General features: G+C 41.8%; 2 protein-coding genes across 2 annotated transcripts in view; both read left to right on the top strand.

Moving 5' to 3' along the window:
* Positions 1-545: 545 nt before the first annotated feature.
* LOC311615839 (melanoma antigen preferentially expressed in tumors-like) overlaps positions 546-23,804 on the top strand; it is a gene marked incomplete at both ends in the record, with an annotated part of 35,302 nt that continues 12,043 nt past the window's right edge. Inside the window, 2 exons of the mRNA XM_084871276.1 lie at positions 546-838; positions 1,227-1,832. Coding sequence (XP_084727402.1) covers positions 546-838; positions 1,227-1,832 — 899 coding nt within the window. The remainder of the gene's footprint in view (positions 839-1,226; positions 1,833-23,804) is intronic.
* On the top strand, positions 2,705-3,492 carry LOC311615840 (melanoma antigen preferentially expressed in tumors-like; the record flags this gene model as incomplete). Its single annotated transcript, XM_084871277.1, has 2 exons — positions 2,705-2,730; positions 2,937-3,492. The coding sequence occupies 2 exons, from the start codon at positions 2,705-2,707 to the stop codon at positions 3,490-3,492; spliced, it is 582 nt and encodes a 193-aa protein (XP_084727403.1).

Genomic DNA, 23,804 nt, shown 5'->3' with positions numbered 1-23,804 from the left:
ACTTTTTTGTTGCTTTTACTGTTTCTCATTTAAAATGTCTCGATAGCCACAAAGTACGCATTGTGTGGGTGTTCCTTAACCTTCCCTATCTATTTTACTTGTTGGAGCTTAGCAAGAGGCAGTGCTGGACCAGGGACTGCTGCCTACTCCAGGGGCTTTCAATCCATCAGCAATAATAAGAAAGGTTTCCCTGAAAAGGGTGGGGCCATCTCTCTGGTTTCCCAGTACTCATTGCACAGCAGAATTACAGGTAGGCAGTGAGTACATGTGGGAGGGGTGCAGTGGTCATCTCACCACTCCTTGGTGCCTGATGAGCTATATATCCTGCCACCAGCCTAGGAGAGGCAGGGCTGAGTGGCCTTGCGGCCCCTAAGCAGAAAATGGGATTGGAGTAAGTTGGGAGGCTGCAGTTGTTGCCAGAGCAGTGCCTTCGGTCCTCAGCTGCTTTCTCTGAAGAGACAGGAAAGGGGGTGCTCATGCTCAGCCTGACAGGATGCCTCTCTTTGGCTGTCTCCCCGAATCCTTTTCAGAATTGCTTCATCAGAATGAACCACCCGTCTCAACGCAGACTCCTGGACCTGGCATGCCAGAGCCTGTTGAGGGATGAAGCCTCGGCCATTGCAGCGGTGGAGTGGCTGCCTATGGAGCTCTTCCCACCTCTCTTCACGGCTGCCTTGGCTGGGAGGCACAGCAACGTCCTGAAGGCTCTGGTGCAGGCTTGGCCCTTCCCCTGCCTCCCTCTAGGAGCCCTGATAAACCATAGACAGCCTTACATTGATATTTTGCGAGCTGCATTTGATGGGCTCGATGCCCTGCTTGCCCAGGAGACTCGACCCAGGTGAGGGGGATTCAGTGGCCTGGTTGGGCCCTGGGGGTCTGAGCAGTTACAGCTGGGATATAGGATCGTATAGGGCCACAGGGAGAACTCAGGCAGGCCTTGGAGCCACTGCTGGGGTCATTCTGGGAACAGGCTTCACATATATAGGGCTGATGAAAATGAGAGGGTGACCCGAGGGACATGATACCCCCTTCCTGGTGCCACCTAAAGGTACCATAAAGGGGGACCAAGAATGATCCCAGTAGAGCAAGGAGCATCTGATTTCTGGGGTGAGGAGTAAAATTCTAGTCAGGTGTCTGGCCCTGGTGCCAAGATTCCTAGACTCATAGTCATTGTCTTATTCCCTGTTATCTCATGCACCTGGGTCTACCTGCTATTTTCTCTGCAGAAGATGGAAACTGCAGCTTCTGAATTTACAGAAGAGAGCTCATCAGGAGTTCTGGATCGTGTGGGCAGGAACCAGTGCTGATGTGTGCTCACTGCTGGATCCTGAGGCCCCACAGCCCATGAGGAAGAGGGGGAAACTGGACAGCATAAAGGTGGGGCCAAATCTACCCTGGGCTCCCATGGAGGTGTTAGTAGACCTTTGTCTCAAGACACGTGTCCTTGATGAGTCCGTCAGCTACATTATTAAGAAAGTCAGCGAGAGGAGAGGTTTGCTGCACCTTTGCTGTAAGAAGCTGAAGGTTTATGCAATGTCAAAGGAAAACATTAACATTCTGTGTATGGTGCAGCTCAACTCTGTCCGGGATTTGAAGTTAAAATGTACTGGGAAACTGTCCACTCTGAGGAAGTTCACTCCTTTCCTGGGCCAGATGGGCAATCTGCGTCGGTTCCTCCTCTCCCGTGTCTTTACGTCTTCTCACACCACCTTGGAGCAGGAGGAGCATTGTGTTAGCCTGTTCACCTCTCAGTTCCTCAGGCTTTCCTGCCTCCAGAAGCTCTATTTGGATGATGTCGCCATCCTCAAAGGCCGCTTGGACCAGATGCTCAGGTGAGGGATGGCGAGGTTTCTCTGCAGACCAGAGCAAGCCCCTTCTCATTTCATTCCACATTGACAGGACCTCCTAGGTGCCATTCATCAGCACTGCTACAGAGCCTGAGTCACTAGAGGCTGCACACAGTCAGTGTCTTGTTCACTGCTCTGTCCCCTTGCATATTGTCAAGTAACTTCCCCCGCCCCCCAGACAAAGGTAGGATGAATGAACTAAGAGAGATGCTACTAAATAGACTCCTTACTAGGAATCGAATGGGGGCTTTGGGTGAGGTGATGGGAGCTCGGGAATCCTAAGTGGTGTGCAAGGGAAGATTGTGCAGTGGAATCGTGAGGATGGCAGTGAGGAGAGGAAAGCCCATCAGAAGTGAGGTTTCAGGGATTTAGGTCCACACTTATTGATTTGGTGATGACAGCCTTTCAATCCAAACCTGCCTCTAATCACCTGTCTGCCAAAGGCTCCGGCTAAGGGAATGCCTCGTAAATGCAGGATTCTGGAGGGAGCAATAATGAAAAGAGACATGTGGTTTAGGAATAATACAGCGATGTAAATTCCTGCAAGGTGCCAGCCCCTGGATGTTGCCTGATCTTACCCAGGTTAGCCTTTTCTACCTCTCTGCCAGTAGCCTCATTGGCTACGTGATGAGGGTAACAGGAGTCCAGGCTTTGTCTAGAAGGAAGCTCGAGTTGAAGGCATTTTAGGTCATGTCTCCAATACTGAAGTTCACTGGTTGCCTACTGCTTGAGATCCTTTCTGATCTTCCCTCACATTTACTTCCCATCATTCATGCTCACAACACCTGAGGGTGCCTGAGGGTGGGTGTATGATGTGCTCCCGGTGACAGATGAACAAATGAAGGGTGTGATGTTTCATGGAGCTGAATCCCTCGCAGAGCAGGTAGGAGATGGAGAACGGATTCCACTCAAATTTGCACTGACTAAATCACACTTTTCACTGTGCAAGGTCCTGGGCTTGATCATCATCTGGAAGACCTGACACTAAGGTGACATGGGCCTTTTTACCTTAAGGCCCGTCTCATGCTCGCTTCCCTCTGTCTAACCATTCCACCCCCACTCTCACCTAACTGCTCTGTGTCTCCCCAGCTGCCTGAAGACCCCCTTGGAGACTCTGTCCATCACTAGCTGCATGCTCTTAGAAAGTGACTTGAGACATCTCTCCCAGCATCTGAATGTGAGCCAGCTGAAAGTCCTGAATTTAAGGAGGCTCAACCTGACCCACGTCAGTTCTGGGCCCCTCCAATTGCTGTTAGAGAGAGCCTCCCCCACCTTGCAGGAGTTGGACTTGGATGAGTGTGGGATCATGGACTCCCAGTTCATGGACCTCCTGCCTGCCCTGAGCCACTGCTCCCAGCTCATGACCCTAGGGTTTTGTGAAAACACCATCTCCATGACCGTCCTGGAGGACCTGCTTCGCCACACCATCGGGCTGAGCAAGCTGAACTGTGTGCTGTATGCTGCCCCCCTGGAGAGTTACGAGGAAAGGAGCAACATCATCGACCTGGGCCGACTTGCCGAGGTGCATGCCATGCTGAAGAATATGCTGCAGGAGTTGGGGCGCCCCGGCATGGTCTGGTTCTGTGCTTACCCCTGTCCTCACTGTGGCTATAGAATCTTCTATAACCCAAACCCCATTCTGTGACCCCGTTACATGTCTGTCTAGCTGGGTGCATATCGCATAGGCTTTATTCTGGGCTCTTGGATACCTAAGCCCGCACATAAGTGAATCTTAAAGGAACCCAGCAGCCAGTTTGAGACAACTACTCAGTGAGGGGAGAGGGAGAGAGATATCTAATTCTGAGGAGGTTTGATAGTTTCTTTGGGGAGATGTATCCTAAGGAGTTAGAAATTTGCACCTGAATCTCTAGTGGGGGAGGGATTCAGGCTTGGGAGATAGATGTGGTAATTACCTTTGCTTGATTGGCTGTGAATAAATGTCAGTAATAAAGGGAACTGAATGTGAACCATCTAGTGTCCTCTATGACATCTTAACACAATTCTCCCATCTGCAGTTACTGCTCAAATAAGAGGGATGTTTCCTGATCCTGCTGCATCCCCTGCTCCTCTGGAGCCCCTAAAATATTCTGGGTGCCCAGTGTTCAGAGGCTCCCATGAGCTCATGGAGAAGGGCCCTTTGTCAGCATCTTTTTTTTAAATTTAATTTACTACATTTCTGCCCTGTGCAGTGATCACACTTCCTCTGCAACAGGGCAGGCTCAAGTAAGTGATCATGTGGAGCCTCTAGGGAGGGGAAGTGGCCTTAATGTCCAAAGCCAAGTTCCAGGAGGGGGCTGCACTATTGGGATCATGTTAGCTGTGCTGGTCCGTTGATGCCTGACCTGTCCTCTTGAGATTGAACCTAGAGGATTACTGAGGAAGCCAGTCCCTAGTTCTGCCACTCATTTGCCACCTATTGATTGGAGTCTGGGGGCTGGAGGAGGGACTAAGAGGTCTGCCTTTGAAGCTGCTCAATAGTCATTGCTGCCACTAATTGATCAGATCCCATTCCCTCAACTCCCTAGCCTGGCATGGTGAAGCCTTCGGTCCTAGTTGATGTTATGACCCTAGCTCTTTATTATATAGATGCGGGGGGCTGATCTGGCGGGATCTCCCTTTTTTGCATCCCGCAAGGAAAGACAGATGAACGGACCGGTTCTAAGTGGAGGTGCCCAGGGAATATAAAAATAATAGAAATAGAGAGAAGACACAGATAGATTTTAAGCTGAGCTGAGAGCTGGGAGGGCCGCCGAACTGACTGACGACCTCCTGAGCCACGCAGCACATCTATTTATACTCCAGTCCAACAAGGGGGTTTCACAGGAAAACAAGGAGCCCGGGAGGGCCCACTCCTTTCTCCTGGACGAACACAAGTCAGGAACTAAGAACATCTCTACACGCCCAGGGCGGGAGTGCAACTGACATGATTCTGCCAACATCCAGGGCCCAGTCAGCAACAATCTAAAGAAAGTCCAGCTGTCTTCCCATTTGGCCCTCTACATCTCACCTTTTTTTTCTTTTTTTTAATTTAAACATTAAGAATAAAACTCCAAATTAAAACAATTGCAAACAATGCCAATGCAAAACTAAACTACGTACATGTTGTCATTTTCAAAACTTGAATGTCAAGAGCAAAACTCTGGCTATTAAATGATAACAAAACAATACCAATGCAAAACAACAATATGAGAAATCAGAACTATGGACATATTAAAATTTTTAGCTACCAAATGAAAGAAAGTGTCTTTTGCGCCTGGTGTTTATTTACTCAGAGTCCTTGGACTTGGCTGCGCAAGACTTCAGAAGACTGGAAGCTAACGGATACTAGCACGAGCAGGTACAAGGTTGAAGAAGTAGCTTCCACTTCAGTCTTTAACTCTTGAGATGACTCCATGTTAGCACCACAGACCCTTACGTAGCTTTCAGTTTTCTTCTGCTGCTTTGCTGTCAATGAGCAACTCTCAGTCCTTTTGGGTGAAGGGACATAGGAGCTTCTCTGAGTCCAATGTGGTGATGGACGTAATGCTCCAGTACCCGAATTGGCTGCACTGCTCCTTCTTCCTTGCCCTTGGTCCTGGGCAACCTGCAGCAATGCACAGGTGCTTACTGCTATCATGGCAAGGCATCTTCACTATCTTTATTTCTGGACTATTTCTCCTCTGTTCTTTTGAGCTCCTACTTATTCTGTGGCTAGAACAGCCCTATCAGGTCCTCTCTTGGATCCGGTGTTGCAGGAACCCATATAATCTTGGAGTTTTTCTGGAAATATAAACATATTCTCAACCTTTTAATAAATAAATCTTTTCCATAAATTAGAATTGGGATCTTTTTGATTTTTGCCCCCCAAATTTTTCCTTTGGCTTATTCTGACACCATAAGATTTTTCATAGGTGCCTCGTTACCAGCATTATAAATAAAAATTAGTTTTTTAAAGAAAATTTTTTCTGGGTATGTTTCCTTACATAATATTTTTCCATTACTCACCCCCCTTTTTGATGTATTTAATTATTAGGAGGCTTTTTGGAAAATTTTTATAATGCAGTCTTCAAATTTTTAATTTTTCGCACAAAAATATCACTGCTTTAGGGTTAATTGCATGTTAAACAATTTTACCATGAATGAACCACCAATAGAAATTTTAGTTAATACTTTAAATAAATATTTTATTGATTTTGTACAGAGAGGAAGGGAGAGAGAGAGTTAGAAATATCGATAAGAGGGAGTCATCCATCAGCCGCCTCTTGCACACCTCCTACTGGGGATATGCCCGCAACCAAGGTACATGCCTTTGACCAGAATCAAACTTGGGACCTTCTGTCCCCCAGCCGATGCTCTATCCATTGAACCAAACCGGTTTCGGCTAGTTAATGCTTTAGAAACAGCTTTTTGTACAATGTAATTTTCTTGAATGTTTACTTATTTCAATTAGCCAATTTAAATTAACCTGAAAACTTGACTACTATTTTACTGTAAAAATTTGATACTCTAACAGTAATTTTAGTTTATTCAGTGAATATTAGTGAAAGGATTATTTGCATCCTTGAGAAGGTCTTAAGCATTCCTGGTATTAATGGATTTAAATATAGCATCAGCCATGTCTCTGTTGCCTAGGTCCTGGTCTAAACTGGACAAGTCTCCGTTTGTTGCCTGGGTCCCAATCTGAGCTGGGCATGGGAAGCACGAAGCAGCCATGAGGCAGGAGACCTCCCTCAGAAGGGGCAATGTTGGGGGGGGGGGTGAGGATCTGTGCCCCACCTCTGTTGACCCCCAAGTTCTCTCCTGATGGCCCCTCTGCGACTGTGCCTGTGTTAGGTTGTCCCTCCCTTGAGGAATCTTACACATCACTGGCTAACCAGCCATCCTCTGGGGCCAAGCAGGGTGATGTGAGGTTCAGTTCTGTCTCCTCGGTAGCCTATGCCCCTATGGCTCCATGCCGAATACCTGCCTTGGGATCCCCTAGCCAGCTGGCGGGACCCTCGCATTGATCACATATCTTGGGGAACCCAGGTCTCTTCTCCAGGGAGGGCCCAGCTTACGCCATTGGGCAAGAGAGAGATCCATGGTACCATCCACAATGAGGCTTCAACCTCATCATAAACAGAGAGCTCAGGAAACAGCTGTGGGCAATTGCATTGTGACAAGAGGTCCTTCTTGGCAAAAAGGACAAGAAGGACCAATATAGAATGCCTTCCCAGGGGGCCTTTCATATAGTGGAAGGGATTAAGTCCTTTCATGTGCTTTTTAAATTGCTGCCAAACGTTCAAAGAATTAATTTGTAAGTTTGATATACACTGGTATAAAATATCAAAAATTATAATGACGTTGTAGAATAATATCATGTAAAGATATTCTTTGCTTTAATCCATGATAATTCAATTTCAAACTGGAAGAAATATTTAGTTACTTTGTTTTGTCCTTCTAAAGAGGCCAAAGCCTTCATAAAATTTGAAATATATGTACATAAGTATCATATGTTAACTTTTATTTGATAAAGCAATCACTAGTTGTTTCTGGTCTTTATTAAAATTGTTTATAAAATTATTCGCTTTTCATTTAGCTAAAAACCTTGATTATAATTTAATAAATCTAATTTACTTAAGTAATTAAAGTAGGTATCTTCATTTTTAAAATAAAGCAAATTTACTTCTGAACTCACAAGCCACAAATGTTGCCCCGCCTCTAGCTTAATTAAAAATGCAGGTGGCTACATAAAGTTAGGATTCAATTAATGTCGTTTTTTAACATTCGTTTAAAATCTTGCTTGGCGTTGACTTGTATTGACATAACCTTCAAACACGTGGTATCTACAGAACGTGTGAAGTGCAATTAACAAGTTTTGCTTGAAAAAGTTTGTGTTTGGTTTGGGTTTTGTTGCAAAACTAGGGCTAAGAATATGGCGGATGAAGAGCATATTCGGCACTGCATGCTTTACGAGTTCCAATTAGGAAGAAAAGCAAGTGAGGCTGCAAAAAACATCTGTAGTGCTCTTGGTCAAGATGCAGTTAGCGCCAGAAAATGCCAGCATTGGTTTGAGAAATTTCGCGAGGGAAATTTTTCGTTAGATGACAAGAGTGGTCGAGGCCGTGTGTCCAATTTTGATCAAGAAGCTCTTCAAGCTCTTTTGGTGCAAAATCCTCAAATTACCCAACAAGAGCTTGCGACAACTTTAAATTGTTCACAAAAAACAATTTCCAATCAATTGCGTGCACTTGGCAAAGTCCAAAAGTTTGGAAAATGGGTTCCTCATGAGTTGACCGACAACAACCGTAATCAAAGAGTCACAATTTGCAGTTCGTTCCTCTCTCGTCAAAACCGTTTGCTGTTTTTAGAGCAAATTGTTACCGGAGATGAACAATGGGTCCTGTATGTTAATTTGAAAAGGCGGCCTCAATGGTTGGACAAAAATGAGGCTCCGCAGCCCACGCCAAAACCTGACTTGCATGCAAAAAAAGTAATGTGTGTTTGGTGGAATTTTAAAGGAATTCTTCATTATGAACTTTTACCATCTAACCAAAGCATTACAAGTGCAGTGTATAGTGCCCAATTGGAAAGGTTAGCCCAAGCTTTAAGAGAAAAAGAACCCGCGCTGATTAATCGGAAGGGCATAATTCTTCACCACGATAACGCACGACCGCATACTGCAAGAATCACTGCTGAAAAACTGCGCCAGTTGGAATGATAAGTTCTCCCTCAACCTGCATATTCTCCTGATATTGCCCCTTCCGATTACCATTTGTTTTGTTCTTTGCAAAACTTTCTTCTTGGAAAAAAATGTAATAATGAAGAATGCCTCAAAAATGCATTGACCGAATTTTTTGCATCAAAATCACAATAATTTTACAACAGAGGGATTAAAATGCTTCCTGAGCGTTGGGCACAAGTAGTAGAAAACAACGGCAACTGTATTGTTGATTAAATTTTGTTGTATTGTTTAAATAAATTCGATTTAAAAAAGTATTAGAAAACGGCATTAATTATTACTAGACCTAATACTTATAAAATATTGGCTTCTCATGTAACTTAATTTATATGACATTGATCATATTGTAAAAGCTAATTTGTAAAGTAACTTAAGTAGGTATCTGTAATTTAAAAAAGAGGCAAAGAAACTTATTCAGTAAAACTTATAGGTTTGACACTTTATTGTTCTGATCCAAAAGCATTAAGTGTCCCACCTTCAGCCAATTTAAAATTACAGGCTGCATGAGGCCTTTTTTGTCTTTCCTGAAATTCTCCTGCTGTTGAAAATTTTGGCTATATTTAAGAAATATATTGTTTTTGCCTTTCTTACAGGCGAAAGGTTCATAACATTTAATATATAGTATATAATTTTTATTTGATAAAGCTTTCCATGTGATTTCAGGTATCAATCTGTTTAATTAAAATATTTATTTTAGGAGAGAACAGACTTTTGAACATTTCTGAAATATGGTAGCAGTCATACTTGGGTGAAAACTACTGTTTGAATTTTAACCCTACTATTCTGACTTCGACCTTCACTTACTTGCTTTGTTCATCGCGCAATGGGCTTAGGGAGGATGAGTTCAAGTTCTGGGCAAGGTTACAGGCAGAACTTTCTTTTTCATAAAAGAGCCAGCCCTATGTGCACTTAGTGGTTATCTCGATGCTGGCCACGAAAACGATGCTGTTCTATCCAATTAAAAAATGCACCTGGCATGGTATTGAGACTGTGGGTATATCTGGTCTCTGGCCTGCAAGGTCAGACAGCTAAGTGTATCTTCATCATTCTTCAAACAGGCTAAAGCAAACTAGAAAGCAACATTTTATCTAGGAAGAACAGCAGAAAATTCCAAACTACAGTTTGTTGCAGAATGGGGGTTTCCCTTCTAAGAACCTTTAAAAATAACTTACCTGCCCCTAAAGCAGTGCAGTTGTGTAGGGTCTGCCTGCGTGTGGTGCTCTTGCACCTGCCCTGGCCAGTTCAATAAAATCTTGTTTGCTTTTTTAAATAAATTATCAGCCTCCAGTGGTCTTATTTTGAACCCAGGGTTCCACCCCGCAACAATTTGAGGGCCCTTGAAACATCCAAAAGTTACTCTCAAAAAACCTCGAAATACTCTTGGAAAGATCAAATACAGAATACATTTATATTTATGATTTAAAGATTATAAACCTAAATTATCTTAGAGAATATCATTTTCATTTAATTTGGATCAATGAATTAATCCTCTTTCTTTTAAACCAGACCAAACAGGTAACATATTTTCAATTCCTAATTATATAAGAGAAAACACATTTTAACTATATAATTTTTCCCCATTTAAGTTACACTTTGACCTTTTATAGCTAACAAGTCAAATATATTTTGCATGTCTTAGATTAAGAACACTTTACATTTCTAAGAAAAATACAAGACATAATTAAGGACCTCAATTCTGTCCTCTAGATTTTTTATGAGGCAAATTTAAACTTTACTTTTTTATTTATAATTAAGTGCCAACTTACAAAAAAAATTTCTTTTTGCCACAGGAGTTTGGAGGAAGTTTGTAGCCATTCAGTGCAAATTACCACCTTCCTTAGCTTACTGGGAGAGTGGTTAGAGCAATTAAGGTTGCTGACCAGCCTTCCTGGTTTCCTGTCAACATGTCTCTTTTAGTGCAACTGATTTGTTTCCGGTATCATGGCAAAAAAAAGACACTTTAAACTTTCAGAACTTTAAAATTTTCAGGTAGCAAATCAACTATTTAGCATTTCTCAAATTAATAATACTTTTACATTTTTAAAGATACATTTCAAATAAAATATGAGGCATATTTAATTAATAGACTAACTTCAATTATCTAGACTTCATGCAAGGCATACTCGGATCAACATTGTCGTATTATAACAATTCAATACATTTAGATTTGAGTTTTTATCATTTGATTAACTTCCAAATTCTTTTGAATTTCCAACCAATAGGCCTGACCAAGGCTTTGGTTTTCAAAATGGTCACAATTTTCCTGCTGGGCAAGTCAAGAGATAAACTCTCAGCCATTCATGTGGGAACTAGACTTGCCTCTGGGCAGACATTTCAAAATTTAAATGCCTTGGGAAACTAGCCTGTATTCATCTCCACCACTTATAAGGCTAAAAACAGTCTGTACACAGCAAAGAGCCAAGCCCAGCTCAAAAACGATACGCACTCATTTTAAACAGGCTTTTCCCCTTTACATGTGCACAGAAATCCCTAATGCATTTATGAATTCGTTAAAGCTTTAAGTCATTAGCTGGAAAAAAAGAAGGTGGTGAATACGAGGCCTCTTAAAGTGGCCTTTTTGGAGAATGGTGTTGTTTATCTTGTTTTTTTATTTTGTTACTTTTTCACTTTTTATTTATTTTTATTTTTAAGGAAATAAAAAGATTGTAAGATAAAGAATTATTGGCAGTTGCTAAGAAATTCCTTTACTCTTTTTCACTTGGTTACAAGTAGTTTACACGTGGAGGTGAAGGAGGTGCAGATGGTATTCTTAAAGATTCACACGCTTCCACACCAGGCTGCAAGGTCATGGCTGCACCCACTTAAACATTCTTAAACTCTCCTGTGCTGAATCAAAAATTGAAGTAGGAATAGGAATTTTCTCTGGACTTTCTGCTGAGTATTGGTCATGCGACTGCTTTCTAGCCTTTTCCCAGGTTCATCAACAAACTTTAAGAAAGAAATCAAGAATCTGACTAAGCTTAACAGAATCTCTTGGAGCCATGAGCGTAGTTTTAAAGCATTTAGAAGGACACCCATGTTTTACACCCAGCTAATTCAATTTCATAGCAATACACTCCCTCTACCCTACAGTTCCTTAAATCTGTGGCATGCACAATTCTTGGGAGCGATCCCTTACCTCTTTACCTCTCGTTGCCTCTTTCGGCCCATGCCCCACGTTTGGTTCCAGAATGCGGGCGCCTGATCTGGAGGGATTCCCTTTTCGGCGTCCTGCATGGGAAGAGAGTTGAACGAATTGGTTTTAAGTGGAGGCGGCCAGGGATTGAGAAATATTAGAAATAAAGAGAAAAGACATAGAGATAGATTTTAAGCTGGGAGCTGGGAGGGCCGCCGAACTCTTTTGCTGGAGAGGCAGACTGACGACCACCTCCTAAGCCATGCAGCACATCTATTCATACTCCAATACAACAAAGGGGTTTCACAGGAAAACAAGGAGCCTGGGAGGGCCCAGGTCCCACCCACTCCTTCCTCCTGGACAAACACAAGTCAGGAACTAAGAACATCTTTGCACTCCCAGGGCGGGAGTGCAACTGACATGATTCTGCTAATATCCCGGGCCCAGTCAACAACAATCTAAAGAATGTCCACGTGTCTTCCCATTTGGCCCTCTACATATAGACACCATCTGAACCCACACTGATCGCTTTTCAGCCTGTTGACAATATACTTATGTACTATTGATTGAGATGTAGTTAATTGGTCTTGATACTTCCTCAACAATTATGCAGAAGAACATGTGTTGAAATCAAGAGCACATCCTTCCACACTATACTTGAAACAACAGCCTTAGTTTGGCTCCAACATGATCCAAACACAGAAAGAAACAATAAGGTGCATAGCAAGTTTCTGTTATTACATACTTATTGATCATGCCTCAAAACACATTTCCTGATGGTGCTGTTGATCCGAATATGCACTCACAGGACATTAGGGCTTTCATGCAAAACTCCGTACTGAATCCAAGTGAAAAAGAAGTCTATTGGACAAAAATATAGCAGGGACTTTAAAATTAAGAGAGATTTGAAGAGGATTAAAAATGGTGGCAGAGGAAGTGGATGCTGCAGGGACATGGCCCCAGGAACAAACTGATATAACAACTAACACACAGAAAAACTTCCTGAATAATCAACGGAAAATGCATAGGAGAGATACTAAGGACTGAAAATGGAGACCATGTAAACACTGGTAAGAAGGGAGGAGGTACTTAAGGTCTGGCCAGACACCCACAGACAGAAACTAAAGTCCCAGAGAAATATCTTAATTGTGGAGTTTTGCTATTGAGAACTTTAGGGGTATAATTCCTAAGCAGGATTTCCTAGCAGAGAGCACCAGAAATAAGGAGGGTACCCATATAACATCTGGCTGAGTGGAAATTCTAAAACTATTAGGAAAGAGAAAAGCACACTTAGAGGAGATGTGTAAGTAAGGGCAGAGGTATGGAGAGACACTTGTCAAGAGGGCTGGCAACTGAGGATGAGGTTGTCATTTTCAAGCAGGACGGAGACACAGGCTCCTGACTCCTCTGAACTCCAGTTCTGGGCAAGTCTCAATGGACCCAGACTCATACAGGGAGAAATTGAACTGTCTGCCATCAGACAGAACTCGAGGGCAGCTTTCTCTCAGAGGTGCTTGCAACAATTACTGTGGGACACTGAGATCCAGTCGCCTCTTAGGGCAAAACTGACTGGAAGCCATTGCTGTTGGCTCTACTCTGAGACCCGGCCCCTGCCAAACTGTGTGCGGAGACTTTTGCATAAGAATGACCTGGTCCTTTGAAATCTAAAATTACCTAACAAATTGTGGTTGAATCTGAGAAACCCAGAACATCCAAAAGTCGACCCAAGGCATCACAGCATACTGCATTGCTTCCTACTGGCCTCATCTGGCACCTCCATAACACAGAGAAGAGTGATCTGTAGATTTCTCCTTAGCTCCTGCTGGGTGGCCTTAGGTAGAGGCTAAATTAGCACCTCCTTGGGGATCCAAGAGCAAGTGTACCTGGTGGTCAAAAAGAGACCATCCAGATTACAACTTTCTCAGATCCATAAAGGACACACTCATAGCAAAGACTCAGTCAGTGAGAAACAAAGTCCCACTAAGGCAATAAGTTTTGCCTCATAAGGGGATCTCCAGCATACAAGTTCTCCCATTGTAGACTCAGCTGATCTTCACAGCCATTTGGCCTGTAGATCAAATTCTCCCAGTGGTACCAACAACAATCAAGATTTAACTACCAGGCTGTGCACACAACCCACAAAGGAGTGCACCAAAAATGTCCACCTCAGGTAACTGAGAAGGGGGGAGAAAAGGGGGCTGAGCTACTGGGCAGTATAGAACACCTAGTACACAAAGCCACTCGATCAATACTGGGAAGTAGCCAAAATGCAGAGACAGAGAAACAGGTCACAAATAAAAGAATTGAAGGAAAGCAAATTACTGGATGTAGTATTCAAAACCAGTTATAAGATTTTTCAAGAATTTCCTAGAAACTGCAAATAAATTTAGTGAGACCCTCGAGGCTATGAAAATGGACCAACTAGAAATTAAGCATACATTGATTGAAATAAATAATATAAGGAGCTTCTGGGAGAAACCAAGATGGCGACATAGGTAAACACCTAACTGTAGCCTCACACAATTTCAAAAAAAAAAAAAAAATACAACTAAAATAGAAAATGGACATAACCCAGAACAACAGAAAAGTCAACTGACTGAAAATTCTACAACTAGAAGGAAAGAGAAAACCAGAAGTAAAATCAGAGGAGCTGTAACAGCCTAAGGCATGGTGACACAGTGCGTGTGGGTAGAGGACGAAGCTGGAGAGGGAGGGCAGCTGAGTGCCTGGCTGGTGTTCCCTAGCAGGAAGGAGATAAAAGCTCTGGATTGTGCTGAACCCCAGTTCCGACAGCACTTAACCCCAGTTCTGGGCTAGGCCCTGGGGACCAAGACACATAAGGAGGGAGATTGAGCTGTAAGGAGGAAACCCAGGGGAGCAGCGAAAGGCAGTCCCGGAGGCACACACATTACAATCAGAGAACGGACAGTTAACTGTGCTGCTGGATTGCCCTAACGGAAGGAGACAAAAGGTCCGGACTGTGCTGAGATCCAGTTCCAACTGCACTGAACCCCAGTTCTAGGCCAGACCCTGGGGACCCAGGCTAAAACGGATAGAGTCTGGGTTGTAAGGCAGAAACTCAGGGGAGCAGCGATAGAAGTCCTAGAGGCACGCACTTTGCGCGCAGAGAACAGATGGTTGACTGTGCCGCTGGATTGCCCTACCGGGAAGGACACAAAAGCTCCAGACGGTTCTGAATCCCACTTCCAACCCCGTTTCCAACTGAACTGAACCCCAGTTCTGGGCTCATTGGGGAAGAGCCTAGACTGCTTGGTAACGAGCGAAACGCAAGGGCACCTTTCTCTCAGAAGTGCTTGTAGCGAGTACTGGAGGACACTGAGGAACACTGACACTCAGGAACCTCATACGGCAGGGCTGATGGAAGCCAAGGCTGAAGGCTCCACCCTGAATCTCCTCCCCATCCAAGCTGAGCACAGAGACTTTTGCAATTGGCCAAGTCTATTCAAATAAGGCTGTCTCCTGGCATTGACACTGCTGATCCTCACAGCCAATTAACCTGGAGGTCAGTTCCTCACAGTGATACCAAGAACAATCAAAACTTAACTACAACAAGGCTATACACACAGTCCACAAAAGGGGGCACCAAGTGTGTGCACCTCAGGTATCTTGGAGATGACCCATGGACACAACGCCACCCAACCAACTCAGGGAAGCTGCGAAAATGCCAAGACAAGGAAACAGATCACAAACGAAAGAAATGGAGGATAAAAAGTGACTGGATTTAGAATTCAAAACCACACTTATAAGATTTTTCAAGAATTTCCTACAAAAGGCTGATAAAATAAACAAGACCTAGGAGTATATGAAAAGTGTTCAACTAGAAACAATAAGGGATTAACTAGAAATAAAGATTACATTGTATAAAATAAAATAAAAAATATTATACAAACTCCTAAAAGCAAAATGGAAGATAGCAAGAATCAAATCAAAGATTTGGAACATAAAGAGCCAGAAGACACTACTCTGCAGAAGCAAGAAGACAAGAGAATCCAGAAAGTTAAAGATAATGTAAAAAACCTCTGGGGCAACTTGAAGCGAACCAACATCAGAATTATGGGGTGCCAGAAGAAGTCGAGATCAAGATATTGAAAACTTATGTGAATAAATATAGACAGAAACTTCCCCAACTGGTGAATGAAATATAAATACAAATCCAGGAAGCACAGAGAAGCAAAACCAGAAATGAATCCAAAGAGGACCACACCAAAACATAATTAAGATGCCAAGAACAAAAGACAAAGAGAGAATATTAAAAACAGCAAGAGAAAAGCAGTTCGTTACCTACAAAGGAGTACCCAAAGGACTGTCAGCTGATTTCTCAACAGAAATTATGCAGGCCAGATGGGAGTGGCAAGAAATATTCAAATTGATAAATATCAAGAACCTACAACCAAGATTACCCAGAAAACCTATTATTCAGAATTGAAAGTCAAATAAAGAACTTCACAGATAAGAAAAAGCTAAAGGAGTTCATCACCACCAAATCAGTATTATATGAAATGCTGGAAGATATTCTTTAAGAAGAGGAAGAAGAAGAACAAAGATTAAAAAAAATTATGAACAACAAATCATATCTATCAAGAAGTGAATCTAAAACTCAAATGAATAAAAAATCTGGTGAACAGAATGAACTGATAATAGAAACAGAGGAATAGAAAGGGAGTGGACTGACATCCTTGGGGGAAAGGCTATTGGAAGGCAGGAAGACACTGGAGAAAAATCATACACCTATGCCTGAGGACAGTGTGAGGAGGGAGTAAGAGTGAGGGTGTGGTGGGGACTGGTCAAAGGGGAGCTATGGGGCAGGGGAGGAGGAAAAATGTAATAATCTGAACAATAAATATTTATTTAAAAAAATAATAAGTACCAATCAATAATAACCCTTGATGTAAATGGAATACATGCCCCAATCAAAAGGCGTAGGGTAGCAGAATGGATACAAAAATATGAGCTAACTCTAAGCTGTCTATAAGCGACCCACCGCAAAACAAAAGACACTCACCGAATGAGAATGAAGGGATGGAAAGGTATTCGATATAAATAGAAAATAAAAGAAAAGATGGAGTAGAAGTAAACATATCTGACAAAACAGACCCTAAAATTAGGCCATCACAGGAGACAACAAAGGTCACTACATAATGCAAAGGTACTGACCCAAAAAGAGGATATAACCCTGGTAAAAATGAATGCACCAAATATAGGAGTACTAAATATCCTATCTAATAAAAGAGAATAAGCAAATTGGCCTTACCTCACATACAACCAAAACCATGCCCACCAGCCAATCAGGAGCTAGTATGCAAATTAATCCACCCAATTGAAAACTTATGTGAATAAATATACATACAAATCCAGGAAGCTCAGAGAAGCTGCAGTCACAGAGCAAGCAGGAGGCTTGGCAATGGAGGAAGCCAAGCTTCCTGTACACCTGGCCAGGCCTTTGCTCAAGGCTACAAAGTTCCAATTATCAAAGATAAATAAGTCCCAGATACCAGGGCCTCCTCCTGGCCAAGGGCCATGGCCAGCCTACAAACTACCACAGACACCTTTCCCAGGCCATCCCACGCCCCAGGGGAAGCCCCACCCTGATCCAGACCCCATTCTGGGCAAACCAGCTAGCATGCACCAGTCCTCTAGCCTATCAAATAAAAGGATAATACGCAAATAGAACATCATTTATACATACCATATGACTGCCCCTATGTGGTCAAAGATACTACTCACTTCTGCCTGATAGCCTGATCACACCCTACCCACTGCCCTGATAGAGTCATTGATGCCTAACTGCTCCCCTGCAATTCTGTTTGCACCTATCTACTCTCTGATGCAGGCCTGGTCGCCCCTAACTGCCCTCCCCTGCAGTACTGGTTCCCCCAACTCACCTCATCTGCTGACATCTTGCAGCAGCCATCTTTTGTCCATATGGATCTTAGACCACATGGGGACAGCTATCTTTATGTTGGAGTGATGGTCAACTTGCATGTTACTCTTTTATTAGATAGGATAGAGGCCTTCTGCATGGGTGGGGGCTGGCTTGTTTGTCCTGAAGGGTGTCTTTGATCAGGGTGGGTGTTCCCTTCTGGCATGGGGTGGCCTCTGCCAGGGGCCTGTAGTGGTGTGAAGCCTGGCCATTGCTCCTGGTGACCCAAGTAGAGTCCCTGATATCAGAGATTTATTTATCTTCTATAATTGAAACTTTGTAGCCTTGAGTGGGAGCCTAGGCTGGCCAGGGTGTACAGAAAGCTTGTCTTCCTCAGTTGCCTGGGAAACCCAAACTTCTTGCTGGCTAAGTGGCCTCAGCCATCTTGGTTGAGTTAATTTGGATAATCACTCCTGATTGGCAGGTGGGCATGTCTTGTAGGTGTAGTGGATTGATGACTAACTCGCATATTACTCTGTAGGGTTGTAGTTTGAAGGTCAAGCCTACAGGAGATTAGCTAGCCATATTAAAAGTACTTTTACAGTAAGGCTGACTATTAATTTACTTTTAAATTTGACATTTTAACATCAATCTTAGTTTATACTGAAAATATTAGTAAAAGAGAATTCAAAATTTTAAATTTATTTTTCTTAAAATTTCAATTATATTTGAAAGTATCCCTTTAGGCTTTTTTTGTATATATAGAGGGATCATGGACTTACTCAAAGAAAGGAGGTTGGCCTTTGATATTTTAAGACGGTGGCCTGGCCAAAAGCCATGTGGCCAGAGGGAAAGCAGCTCAATCTGTCAAATTATATTGTAGATAAAACTTTAGTAGCTGTTTCTGGTCTTTATTAAATTTGTTTATAACATATTAGCTTTTGATTTAGCTGCAAATCTTGGTTATAATTTAATAAGCTATTTATTTAAGTAATCAAAGTAGGTATCTTATTTATTTATTTATTTATTTATTTTTTATTTATTTATTTATTTATTTATTTTTTACATATTTTCTTGATTTTTTTTTATTGCCCCCCTCCCTCCCTCCCACACATCCCCTCCCTCCCCATAGTTTTATGTCCATTGGTTGTACTTATATGCATTTATACAAGTCCTTCGGTTGATCTATTATCTCCCCCTGATATCCCTACCCTCCCCACTGTAATTTGACAGTCTGCCTGTTGCTTTACTTTCTCTATATCTGTCTCTTGGTTCATCAGTTTATAAAGATCTTTATCATCCACCGATGTGTGAGGTCATGTGGTGTTTCTCTTTCGTTGATTGGCTTATTTCACTCAGCATGATGCTCTCCAATTCCATCCAGGTTGCTGCAAATGATGAGAATTCCTTCTTCTTTATGGCAGCATAGTATTCCATTGTGTAGATGTACCAAAGTTTTTGGATCCAATCATCTGCTGACGGGCACCTAGGCTGTTTCCAAATTCTGGCTATTGTAGATTGTGCTGCTATGAACATAGGGGTGCATATATCCTTTCTGATTGGTGTTTCTAGTTTCTTGGGATATATTCCTAGAAGTGGGATTACTGGGTCAAATGGGAGTTCCATTTTCAGTTTTTTGAGGAAACTCCACACTGTTCTCCACAGTGGTTGCACCAGTCTGCATTCCCACCAGCAGTGCACGAGGGTTCCTTTTTCTCCGCAACCTCGCCAACACTTGTCGTTTGTTGATTTGTTGATGTTGGCCATTCTGACAGGTGTGAGATGGTACCGCATTGTTGTTTTGATTTGCACCTCTCGGATAATTAGTGACTTTGAGCATGTTTTCATGTGCCTTTTGGCCTTCCTTCTGTCTTCTTTTGAAAATATTCTGTTTAGGTCCATTGCCCATTTTTTAATTGGATCATTCATCTTCCTTTTATTTAGTTGTATAAGCTGTCTGTAAATGTTGGAGATTAAACCTTTATCAGTGGTAATATTTGCAAATATGATCTCCCACACCGTGGGCTTTCTTGTTGTTTTATTGATGGTTTCTTTTGCTGTAAAAAAGCTTTTTATTTTGAAGTAGTCCCATTTGTTTATTTTCTCTTTAGCTTCCATTGCCCTAGGGGCAGTATCAGTGAAGAAGTTATTTTGGCATACGTCTGAGATTTTGCTACCTGTGGATGCTTCTAGTATTTTTATGGTTTCCCATCTGATGTTTAAGTCCTGTATCCATTTTGAGTTTATCCTTGTGAATGGTGTAAGTTGGTGATCTAGTTTCATTCTTTTGCATGTGTCTTTCCAATTTTCCCAACACCATTTATTGAAGAGACTGTCTTGACTCCATTGTATATTCGTGCCTCCTTTGTCAAATATTAATTGAGCATAGTGATTTGGGTTAATATCTGGGTTCTCAATTCTATTCCATTGATCTATTTGTCTGTTCTTGTGCCAGTACCAGGCTGTTTTGAGAACAGTGGCTTTGTAGTATAGTTTGAAGTCTGGTATTGAGATCCCTCCTACTTTACTCTTCTTTCTCAGAATCGCTGTGGCTATTCGGGGTCTTTTATTGTTCCAAATGAACTTTTGGAGAGTTCTTTCTAGGTCAGTGAAATATGTCGTTGGTATTTTAATGGGGAGTGCATTGAACCTATAGATTGCTTTAGGAAGTATGGACATTTTGATGATGTTGATTCTACCAATCCATGAACATGGTATGTTCTTCCATCTCCTTACATCTTCCTCTATCTCTTTTTTCAGTGTCGTGTAGTTTTCCGCAAATAGGTCCTTTATTTCTTTAGTTAAATTTATTCCTAGGTATCTTAATTTTTTTGGTGCGATGGTGAATGGAATTGCTTTTTTAGCCTCTGTTTCTGTAGTTTCACTGTTGGTGTATAGAAATGCCATGGATTTCTTTGCATTAATTTTATATCCTGCTACGTTGCCAAATTCATTTATTAAGTCAATTAGTTTTTTAATGGAGTCTTTTGGGTTTTTTATGTACAATATCATGTCATCTGCAAATAAGGATAACTTTACTTCTTCTTTTCCAATTTGGATGCCTTTTATTTCCTCCTCTTGTCTAATTGCAATGGCTAGTACTTCCAGAACTATGTCAAACAGGAGTGGCGAGAGTGGTCATCCCTGTCTTGTTCCTGTTCTTAGAGGGAATGGTTTTAGTTTTTGCCCATTGAGTATAATGTTGGCTGTGGGTTTATCATATATAGCTTTTATTATGTTGAGGTATGATCCTTGTACTCCCACTTTTTAAAGAGTTTTTAACAGGAAAGGGTGTTGGATTTTGTCAAATGCTTTTTCTGCGTCAATTGATATGACTATATGATTTTTATCTTTCAATTTGTTTATGTGATGTATCACGTTTATTGATTTGCGGATATTGTACCATCCTTGCATTCCTGAAATAAATCCCAAAGTAGGTATCTTATTTAAAATAAAGATTTTCGAAGCTGTTAATGTTGCCCTGCCTCTAACTTATTGCAGGTGTCTATATAAAGTTAGGTAGTAAATGATGGCTTCTAATCTGTTCCTAGATTTTACTTCAATTCAATTATTTAAATTTTGGTTTATAATGTAACTTAATTTATATGAGACATTGATTATATTTTAAAAAGGCTAATTTATAAAGTAGCTTTGACTGACTGCAAGAGCTTTATGTACTGCTTAATGATTTTTATACACAAACACTTGAAAAAGGTCTGTCAAGAGGAATGTATTCTTTGTTCCTCTTAATCTCAAAGGGAGAGACAGAACAGAAGGACAAATTCTCAGTAGAGCAAATCTCAGTAAATAGTTACAGACTTCTTGGCAAGCCTTGAAAGGTTGCTCTTTCCTACTGATGACTGCCATGAAAGCAAGCCTGGGAAAAACTGTGTGGGTAGGGGAGCCAGCCTTGCTAGTCCCTTTGGGTGCAAGGACCATGTCAGCTTACACCCAGTCTCCAACATCCAATAGGGAATAGGCCCCTCAGCAGTTACTCAAGGGAGAAGTGCTAAGACCAGAGGGATGCCTAACTGTGGGATCGAGCCTAAATGGGCAGTCGGACATCCCTCTCACAATCCAGTACTACTGGCTTCCAACCACTCATCTACCTACCTTCCTGATTTCCCCTATGCACTTCTGCCTGGAGGCTTGAACACCTCCACATCACTCCTCTGCCAGGTTGACTGTTGTGTAAATGGTCCCCTGCCAGCTTTTTTGACCCCAACTCCTCTCCTCTGCCAGCCTGCTCACCCCTGACTGCCTTGCCTTGCAGACTGATAGCCCCCAACAGTGTTCCCTTGCAGGCCTGAACCCTCCCAATTGCCCTCTCTTGCTGACCATCTTGTCGTGGCCATCTTGTGTGTTGGAGTCGTGGTTAATCTGCATATTACTCTTTTATTAGGTAGGATAGAGGCCTAGTGTACAGATATGGGCCAGCTTGTTTGCCCTAAAGGATGCCCTAGATTAGGGTAGGGATTTTTTTTGGGGTGTCAGGCAGCCTTGGTTAGGGGCCTGTGGTGATTTGCAGGCCAGCCACGTCCCTCGGCGACCAAAATGGAGGTATCATTTCTTCTACCATTGAAACTTTGTAGCCAAGCTTTCTGCTTGCTCTATGTTGACAGCCGTTTCTGTTGGGATTTATTTATCTTCTAAAATGGAAACTTGGTAGCCTGGAACAAAGGCCAGGAGCAGCCAGAGTATGCAGAAAGGTTGGCTTCCTCCATTGTCAGGAAAAACCAAGCCTTCCTCCTACTCACTCTGTGGCTGTAGCCGTCTTGGTTCAGTTTATTTGTATATTCGCTCCTGATTGCCTGCTGGGTGTGGTTGATGGGCTTGTCTTGTGGGTATAGAGGAGTGTAGGTTAATTTGCATTTTACTCTCCTATTAGATAGGATAGCTTTTATTATTTTGAGGTATGTTCCTTTTATTTACACCTTTTTGAGAGATTTTATCAAGAAAGTGTGTTTAATTTTGTCAAATGCTTTTTCTACATTGATATAACTATGTGATTTTTATATCTCAATTTGTTTATGTGATGTATCATGTTTATTGACTTATGGATATTTTTCTATCTTTGCATGCTGGTATAAATCCTACTTGTCCTTGGTATATGCTCTTTCTGATGTACCTCTAGATCTGATTTACAAGAATCTGTTGAGAATTTTGGCATTCTTGTTCCTTCCTGTTAAAACATTTGGAATAGTCTGAAAGGGATAGGTTTTAGTTCTTCCTTGAATATTTGGTAAGTCTCCCCTGTTAAGCCATCTGCCCACATACTTTTGTTTGACGGAAGCTTTTTGATAACTACTTCAATTTCTTCCATAGTTATTGGTCTACTGAGATGTTTACATTCTTCCTGATTGAGTTTTGGAAAGTTGTATTTTTAAAGGAATATGTCCATTTCCTCCAGGTTGTCCAGTTTGTTGACTAGATTTGTTCATAGTATTTTAAAAAAATTCTTGTGGTGTTTGCTGAGATCCCTTTCATTCCCTATTTTGTTTATTTGGGTCCTCTCTCTTTGCTTCTTGGTGAGCCTCACTAGGGGTTCATTAATCTTGTTTAACCTTTCAAGAACAAGCTCTTGTTCTCTGTATTACTTATCTCCTCTCTGACATTTATTATTTCCTTCCTTCTGCTTACACTGGGCTTTTTTTTTTTGCTCTCTTTCTAACTCTTTCAGTTGTAGCTGTAGCTGATTTATTACAATTGTTTCTTGTTTTTTGCAGTAGGCTAGAGAGGTATGAACTTTCCTCTCTAGACTGCTTTTGCTGTGTTCCGTAAATTTGGATTTTGTGTTTTCATTGTTCTTTCTTCCATTGCTGTGTTTTGTTTTGTTTTTTTGTTGTTTTTTTAATTTCTTCTCTGATATCTCTGATAACCCAGTCATTGTTTTATTACATGCTGTTTAGTCTCCATATGTTTGTTTTTTTGGGTTGTTTTATATTGTAGTTGATTTCTAGTTTTATGTCACTGAGATCAAAGAAGATGCTTGATATGCATTCCATCTTCTTGAATTTCAATAGTCTTTGCCTGTGACCCAGTATGTAGTCTATCTTTGAAAATGACCCATGTGCACTTGATAAGAATGTATACTCTGTGGCTTTGGGGTGAAATGTTCTGAAAATCTCAATTAATTCCATCTGATCTAGTGAGTCATTTAAGATTGATGTTTCTTTAATGATTTTCTGTTTAAAGGCTATGTTCTATGGTGATAGTGGAGTATTATAATCTCCTACTATT

This window comes from Pipistrellus hanaki (assembly GCF_964339955.1).
Source record: "Pipistrellus hanaki genome assembly, chromosome: Y".
NCBI lineage: Eukaryota > Metazoa > Chordata > Mammalia > Chiroptera > Vespertilionidae > Pipistrellus > Pipistrellus hanaki.
This window is presented reverse-complemented; position numbering and strand designations above follow the sequence as displayed.